General features: G+C 38.5%; 2 protein-coding genes across 2 annotated transcripts; both read left to right on the top strand.

Annotated features, from left to right (window-relative positions):
* The first annotated feature begins 295 nt into the window (after nucleotides 1-295).
* Nucleotides 296-1,063, top strand: LOC147488243 (uncharacterized). Its single transcript, XM_086574319.1, has 2 exons — nucleotides 296-490; nucleotides 542-1,063. The coding sequence occupies exons 1-2, from the start codon at nucleotides 296-298 to the stop codon at nucleotides 1,061-1,063; spliced, it is 717 nt and encodes a 238-aa protein (XP_086430445.1).
* A 100-nt stretch (nucleotides 1,064-1,163) lies between these two features.
* Nucleotides 1,164-1,880, top strand: LOC147488242 (uncharacterized). Its single transcript, XM_086574318.1, has one exon. The coding sequence runs from the start codon at nucleotides 1,164-1,166 to the stop codon at nucleotides 1,878-1,880; it is 717 nt and encodes a 238-aa protein (XP_086430444.1).
* The last annotated feature ends 6,857 nt before the right edge of the window (nucleotides 1,881-8,737 follow it).

The raw sequence follows: 8,737 nt of genomic DNA, 5'->3' as shown, positions 1-8,737 counted from the left end.
CTCACCAGTCAAGGACAAGAAAAGATGGCATAAGCTGGCCTGGGGTAAGTGGGTGTTACCTAGACACTCATTCACTATATGGCAGTTGTTTTCGCAAAGTCTCCCGACTCAAGACAGATTGGTGCAAAAGAAAATCCTACTCTCTTCATCTTGTTGTTCATGTAATAACAGCTGGGAATTCTCAGGACATCTATTTTTTGAATGTCCATATTCCAAGGAGATCATCTCTAGAGTCAAGCGACTTCTTGGTATTATCACAGATAGCATAACAGCAAACAGGGAGTGGTCGTCGATTATGCGGCTATGCAAAGAGGCAGATGTGGGAGAGGTATACAAGGTTTTTTTCTGCGCTGCCGCTGCCTATATCTGGAAGGAAAGGAACGATCGCAGATTTCAGCACTCTACCAAACCAGCAAGGAGGATATACGAGAAACTAGTCAGGGACACAAGGAATTATTTGCAAGTCCTAAGACCAGAAATAGGTGATACGGTCAGCGCAAGGAATCTATTTCAATGACTCAACCTTGAACCCAAATACAAGACGCAAAGGCAAACCGAATGTGTTTGGAGCCCTCCAAGTGGCAACCGAGTGAAAGCAAATACAGACGGAGCACTGAGCAGTAATGGTGCGGGACAAGGTGGGGTTATCAGAGACAAAGAGGGACAAGTGGTAGCTGGGTTCAGTGGCAGTGGAGGCTTGTCGTCGGTGTTGTTTCAGGAAATCAAAGCTATCGACATATGCTTGCAAAGATGTCTCGATGAAGGCTACAAGGAAGTGGAGGTCGAGTCTGACTCATTGAGAGCCGTGAATGCAATCAACAAGATAGAGAAACCTCCTTGGTTCTGTCTTGACATGCTTAAAGCGATAGAGAGGAAAAAAGATAGATTCACTTTTATATCCTTCTCTCATGCTTATAGAGAAGTGAACCGAGCTGTGGACTATCTAGCTTCTCTTCATGACGCATCTAGTTTTGTTGTACATTTTGTTCCCCCTTTAGATCATAGATTACAATGTATTGTAAATGATGACGCAAGCGGACAAATCTATGTACGAAACAGTTAAATCAATGCAGGTGAGGGTCTGCCTAACCCTAGCTTAATTTGGGAAAAAAAAACAATGGTGTGTTCTGGGTGATTTTAACAATGTTTTTTTTTCTCATGAAATGATTGGGGAATTAGTGCAATCGAGGGAAACTATAACTCTTGGGGACTATCTAGCTGATATAGGGTTGTATGATTTAAAAGCTTCAGGATGTTTTTACACTTGGACAAACTATGGGCCTGGAAGTAACAAGCAATGGTCTAAGATTGATAGAGTGCTTGTAAATGTAGAATGGTCTAGACTGTTTGCATATGCCTCAGCTAAATTCTTAACTAAAGGTATTTCAGACCACTCACCCATACTGGTGTATCTTGTTGATTTAGAAAGGGGTAAAGTTCCATTTCGTTTCTGCAATGTCTGGACACTACACAATGAGTTCAAGGAGGTTGTCCAGCAAGTTTGGAATATTGAAGTGGTTGGTAGTCCGCTTTATATCCTGGTTCATAAGTTGAAGCTGCTGAAAAACAGATTGCGTGGATGGGCCAGAACACACATGTCAGACCTTCATCTTAAAACAGAGGTAGCAAGAGCTAATTTGCACAAGTTACGAAGGAAACTACAGCGGTACCCTCAAGATGCTCTTTTAACTGGCCAGGAAAAAGATGCTAGAGCTAGAATCTGTAACTTGATAGAGATGGAGTTTATGGATTTAAAAACCAGGGCAAAAAATGATTGGCTTGACTATGGGGATAAAGGAAACAAATTCTTTCATCAAGCAATCAAGGAAAGGAAGAATAAAAACTCCATTTGGGCAGTGACTGATATGGAGGGTGTCTAAAGCCTTCATTCATTTTTACCAAGGTCTTCTGGGAGTACAATCCCAAGCAATGTGCTTTAAAACTTTATTACAAGAGATTCCTGTTAGAAATGTGGTGGATCAAGTGACTGCAGTTATGCTCTCTGAAGATATATCAAATGACAAGATCAAGAAAGCTCTTTTCTTCATAGAAGATGCTAAAGCTCTAGGTCCGGATGGTTATACAGCTTTCTTTTACAAGAAAACATGGGACATAGTGGGTAGTGATTTCCTTATAGCTATCCATTCAATCTTCAGAAATAACAACATGCACAAAGGTACCAATGCTACTTTTCTATGTTTAATTCCAAAGAAACCTATTATGTACAAGGTTGATGAGTATAGACCGATTTCTTGCTGTAATGTTACATACAAATGTATTGCCAAGGTTTTAAGTAACAGGATGAAACCTTACCTGGAAGATTTGGTAGAGCTCAACTAGTCGGCCTTTATCCCTGGAAGGTGTATCCAAGACAATCTTCTGCTTGCTCATAAGCTCCTCAAAGGCTATCAAGGAAGCATGGTCCCCAGAGATCTACAATCAAAGTTGACATTCAGAAAGCCTACGACATGGTCAGCTGGGAAACATTGATTCTAGCCCTTAAAAACATTGAGTTTCCCTCAAAGTTCATCAAATGGCTAGCCATGTGCTTCACCTCTCCTACTTACTCTATATTGGTGAATTGATGCCCACAAGGTTATTTCAAAGGTAAGAGAGAGCTTCAGCAAGGAGACCCATTATCTCCATACCTATTTGTGTTGATCATGGAACTGCTGGGAGGTCTCTTAAAGCAGGGTTTGAACTCACGAAGTATTGCCCCACATTCAAAGTGTAGAAGACTTGCCATCACTCATTTGAGTTTTGTAGATGATGTCTTTCTTTTATGTAAAGGGGACACAACATCTATTACTGCAGTAAAGTCTTTTATTGACTACTTCTCCACTCTTACGGGGCTCAAGATTAACTCCATGAAAACTTCTATGCTCACTTGTAGTATGACGGAGGATGATGGACTTTCTCTTGCAAACTTCCTAGGGATTCAGAAGGTTACTCCTCTTGTTAAGTACCTCGGATTACCACTTACCTCTGCAAGAATAAGCTCCAAGGACTGCCTGCCTTTGATTGAAAGGATCACTGTTAGAATTTCTAATTGGAAAAATAGAGCATTAACATATGCGAGAAGATTGCAGTTAATACAATCCATCCTTTCTTCATTCCACATCTATTGAGCTAAGACCTTTATCTTGCCTATGGGGGTACTTGATAAGGTGGCCAAGCTATGTAACTGATTTCTTTGGGCTGGAGTTTCCATACAAGCGAAAATGCATAAGGCCAATCATGCAAAACTGAGATTACACAAATCAAAAGGGGGGGGGGGGGTGTTAAGCATTATGGACCTGAGAGTGTGGAACAAAGCTGCATATTATGGGCTAGTCTTCAAAGTGGTGAGTAAAGAGGAAACTTTATGGACAAAGTGGACTTGGGAATATCAAATAAGGAGTAAACACTTTTGGACCATGAAGATACCGCAAGATTGTTCTTGGGCTTGGAGTTACATTCTTAATCACCGAAAGATTTCCAGAAAATTCATTTGATGTTTGATAGCAGATGGAGAGGAGACTAGCTTATGGCATGATCCTTGGATGTCCTCAAAACTGCTGATTCGTAACAACCAAGCTCGAAACATGCTGTAGGAAATACCTGATGACGCCAAAGTCAGTGTATTGATTACCAATGGTAAATGGAATGAGTTGGTAGCACAGTTACCAGATGGTGAACTGAAAGTGAACATCTTGCACACGAGAATCAATTCCAACATAGGGAAAGATCAAGTTGTGTGGACACCTTCCAGTAGTGGAAAGTTTACTACAAAATCTGCATATATGGCTTTAAAAAAGGTAAAAGAGAAGGTGAATTGGTACAAATTGGTTTGGGGTAAATACACGGTTCCAAAGCACTCTTTCATAACCTGGCAACTGCCTGCAGGGTGCCTAGCCACACAAGACAGGTTGATACACAGGATGATTCTCACCTTCTAAAGGTGTTGTTTCTGTGATGCCCATCCAAAAAATTTGAAACACCTTTATTTCAACTGTGATTATTCTCGTAAGGTGTGGGCAACAGTAAAGCTACAACTGGGGTTACAAGCAACTATATGTGAATCTACTCTAGAATGGAAGAGTATTATGCGGATTAGTCAAAAAAACTGGGTGACTAGTGAGATAGTCAGAACCTTTGTTTGTGCCACAGTCTATGGAATTTGGAATTAACAAAACAGCAGGAAGTTCAAAAACAAATTACACTCCGCTGACACTTTCTCTAGAGACATTATTGAAAGGATGAGAAATTACCTTCAAAGAGTGATAAAGGAAGCTGAGGACTCACCTGAAACCAGGAATATTACAAACAGTATCGGTATAGACCTCTTACTGAAACAGAAAACCCCAGTACAAGGACAATGGGTGAACCCACCTCTTGGCACGAAAAAGATAAATACAGATGGGGCAGTAAATGCTAAAGGAGCCGCTTGTGGTGGAGGCTTAAGGGACCATGAAGGGGTACAATTACTTATCTGCATGGGACACTCTAATCTAAGATCGGTTATAGTTCAGGAGCTAAAAGGAATTGAAGCTGGTTTCCTGGCAGCACACTACATGAATTGTAAAAACATCATGTTAGAAACTGATTCCTTGAAGGCAATTCAAGTAATCAACAAGGTGGAGATATGTCCTTGGTATTGTTTAGATTTGGTTGCTGTGATCAGAATGAACATGAGGAAGTTTGAGTCTGTTGTAGTCTCCCACGTGTATAGGGAGATAAATAAAGTGGCCGACTGGCTAGCTAAGGCAAGTACTGTAATGGATAGTTTTAGCCATTGCAAGAGTCTAGGCACCTTTTATAGCATTGCTCCTCTTGATTATGAGTTAAATGTAATAGTAGAGGATGATGCTAGGGGTATGATGTACTAAAGAGGTTAAGTTGCACTTTTAATATAGGTTGGGGTCTGCCTAACCCCTAACTGTTTCAAAAAAAAACTGGGACATCAAAGTCAATACGGGTAGAAAAAGGACAAAAAACCATCAGAACTTAAAAAAAGTGTATCTTTGTACTTGGGCCTTGGCATTGGGCCTACGTTATGTCAAAATGGCTGGCTCGGAATAAGCTTTCCAATGGATCTGGCTTTACCCTAATCAGAGATGTAAAAGTGGACAAAAAGGGGATTGAAGTAATTTCTAGCAGTTGTGGCCTCTATAGACTTAACCTAATAGACTTTGGGCTCACATTAGAGGCCCAAAGTCCCCCTTTTTGGCCCATGCATGAAAATATAACCTTAACCCTCTCCTATATAAAGAGGTTAAGGCTAAACAAAACTTGGCTACTCCCACATTAGTTTAGTTATAATTAGGGTTTTCTCTCTCTCTCTCTCCCTCTTTAGTTTAGTTAGGGTTAATAAATTAGTTTGTAGTGTAGCCTCCATTATAACCTATCAATAAAAAGCTTTAGTTTTATATTCAATTCTTGTCTTTACATTATTGTCTTAGCTTAATTAATCCGATGACACAAGGCTAAAACCTCCATTAGATGGGGTTAATAAAGCCACGTGAGGATGATTACTTGTTAGAATAGTTGTTGTTTAGAATAGAGTTTCAAGTTCATTGTTGTGAGTGTTTAAAGATAAACCTCATAATGATGAACTAGAGATTATAAACCTCATCAAAGAGATTTGTGGGGGTGCTAATCTCTCATGCTAGTTTAACAATGACTATAGAGATGTAGGTTGTTAACTAGGGATCAAAACAATCGATTCGATGACTAAACTAATGGTCAATCGAATCATGTGGTGGATTAACCTTCTCTAACATCTTTATCATTCATTTAATTAACTGTTTTAGCATTTAGATTTACTATTTTCATCTCATATTACTCTCTCATTAGCTAATAGTTTAATTAGTCTAAATTCGTGTCAATTACATGCAAGCAAGAGTGGATCGAAAATGATTACTCCCATATATATATAACAACTGTTTTAGAGAGTATTAATACATATTGATTAGCATATTTTAGTATTGTAGAAACACTATTTTCACATCTATCAAAACTTAGTTATCAAATGACACCGCTGCCATATTGCTTGTTTACGTATTGTGTGTTTAGATTATAAAAATTGTTTTCACTATTCACTAACCAAAACACTATTTTCACTGTTCACGATTTTCCGATGTATTTCTGCTACTGTTTCAGTGTATACGAGTTGAGAAACCAACTCCCTGTAACTCTGTGACCTGACCCTAAAAAGTTCACCGTCCTGCTTCTACTTGAGAGTGCACCCGCGCCCTCATTTTGCCTGTCTAGAGCTCGCCCCATGCTCCTTTAAATTTATGGAAAAAAAATTACCAAAGCGCGACCCAATTTAGCCTATTTTTTAGTGCATGTATGCCCTAGTTTAAGTGAAATAAATTTATTTTTTTATATTAATTGCAATATTACTTCACGAGTATAGTACAATACTCGTATGCCCAACCACTCCAGTAATTGCATAAAAAAAATTTCATACTTTACGATATCTAAAAACTCAAAGAATTGGGGTTATCTAATTAAGGAATGTGCACGCACGGACAACCTCCCTCAATTCTTAAGTGGCCTGGCCATTGGTTTGAAAAGTTTTTAGTAGATGTGCTTCAAGGCTGTTGAAGGTGCTATTTATACGCGTAGCAAGGACGTTTTAGGTAACACCTCTTTACATCCTCGAATCTACTGTAAAAGGATTCTATTTCTAGTAATAATTAGGCTAATTTTTGCATGCATTAGGAATTGCCTATTATACTTAAAACTTGCATAAGATTAAGATCTGGTACGCATAAACCTGCCATATTAGTTTATCGTAAACGCAAAAATAATCGCATATCTAGAAATTCACCAATCACCACACACACACCACCTACACCCACCCTAACTACATCTGTAGAAATGGGTGAAGAAATAGCAGAGAGACCCCTCTCTAATTTTTATAAGGCTTTAAACGATGGACCTGAGTCCTGCATAATTCTTGCAGATACTACGGGAGATTTTAGAATCCCCCCTAATATATTTAATCTGCTACCTGTTTTTGATGGGCTAGACCATGAGAAACATTATCAACACTTACGTAGGATACAACAAGTACTAACAACATTCCATCATCCTAACGTAAAACATGAACAAATAAAGCTCAAGGTGTTTCTTTTCACCCTAGCTGACAAAGCGGCTGCTTGGCTAACAGCATAAAACCCGAACTCTGTCGACACATGAGAAAAACTAGTTGAATTATTTATGGAACAATTTTACCCACTACAGAAGACTGATGAGATGCTTTAAAATATTCACCTCTTTCGCTAAAAGCCTCAAGAATTTTTTTATGAGTCATGGAATCGTTTCACTGATCTTCTAGTAGAATGTCCCCATCATAATCTTGGTAAAGACACACTAGTTCGTGCCTTCTTCAAAGGCCTTCCCAACACCATAAGGAGACTTCAGACATCATGAACGGAGTTAATTTCTTAAATAAAGGAGCCACAAATTCATATAACTTCTTAGATAATCAGTCAAAGAAAAGTAACAACTGGGGAGGTAATGATTACTCCCGCTCCAATACTTCTTCTTCAATAGTTAAGGTAACCAGTATGTTTGAGGCAAAACCAAATCCTGAACTTAGAACTTTAATTGAATCCCTTACTCGAAAGGTTGATGCCCTCTCTGTTAATAAACAAGAAGTGAAACCCACTCTTGTCATGAACATAAACTCTCCTTATTGTAATTTCTGTTTTAGTTTTGAGCATTCCAACTTCTATTGTCCTCTTGTCTATGAACACCCACAACCACAGGCAGACAATGTTGACACTTTTAATAACAACCCTAACACACAATGGAGGCGAAACACTAATTATAGTCTACAACAACAAGCTACACCACCAGGTTTTAATAATCAAAATGTTAGGCCCACTACAAACTTCCACCAATTTAACCAACATCTAGGACAATGACAAATTAGGTGACCAGAATAGAAGTTTAGTGCCCATAACCCCAAACTATCAACATCTAGACATTAATGCTCAACAAACCTTAGTCCCAGTCACCCTTCCAATTAACGCACAACCAGCTAACCCATCAAAAGATGACTTATTATTAACCATTATACAAAACCAAAAGCAACAAACTAATATGATGTAGGCATTATGCCAAAAGTTACTTGATCTGTCTCCTAACCAAAATAAAAACCAAACAGGCGTGTTTCCAGGTCAAGTTGTGCCTAATCCTAAGTCAACAAACACTACCTTCAAAATAAACAGTATTCAGTGTAATGGTAATATAACCCTAGGGGAACTACAGGTAGTCATTATTCTTCGTTCTGGTAGAGTAGTTGATAACAAAGTAACTATGCCTGAAGATCGCTCGTAAATGGAAGCTCAAAAAGAAACCATACCTAATACTGTCATAAAAACTGAAGATCCTATAATTGTAGAAGTACCAGTTACAACAAAACCAAAAGGGAATCCAAAAAAAGATAAAATAGAGGTTCATAAATATGTTGAACCTTATGCTAAATATAGAGAAAAACCACCGTATCCCCAAAAGACTATTTGTGTCTAAAAAGGACGAGAATTTTGAGGAGGTTAAGGATGTTTTTAAAAATTTGACTATAAACCTACCTTTTCTAGATGTTATAAAAAGTCTACCTCGACACGTTAAGTTTCTAAAAGAGTTATGCACCACGAATAGGAAAAACAACATACCTAAAGAAGCCTTCTTAACTAAACAATATCCCTCTTTATCTGAACATAACAGAATTGTTAAGTACAAG

The sequence above is a fragment of the Coptis chinensis genome, chromosome 7 (genome assembly GCF_015680905.1).
Source record: "Coptis chinensis isolate HL-2020 chromosome 7, ASM1568090v1, whole genome shotgun sequence".
Lineage (NCBI taxonomy): Eukaryota > Viridiplantae > Streptophyta > Magnoliopsida > Ranunculales > Ranunculaceae > Coptis > Coptis chinensis.
Note: the sequence above shows the minus strand (reverse complement) of the source record. Positions and strands in the feature narration are given on the sequence as shown.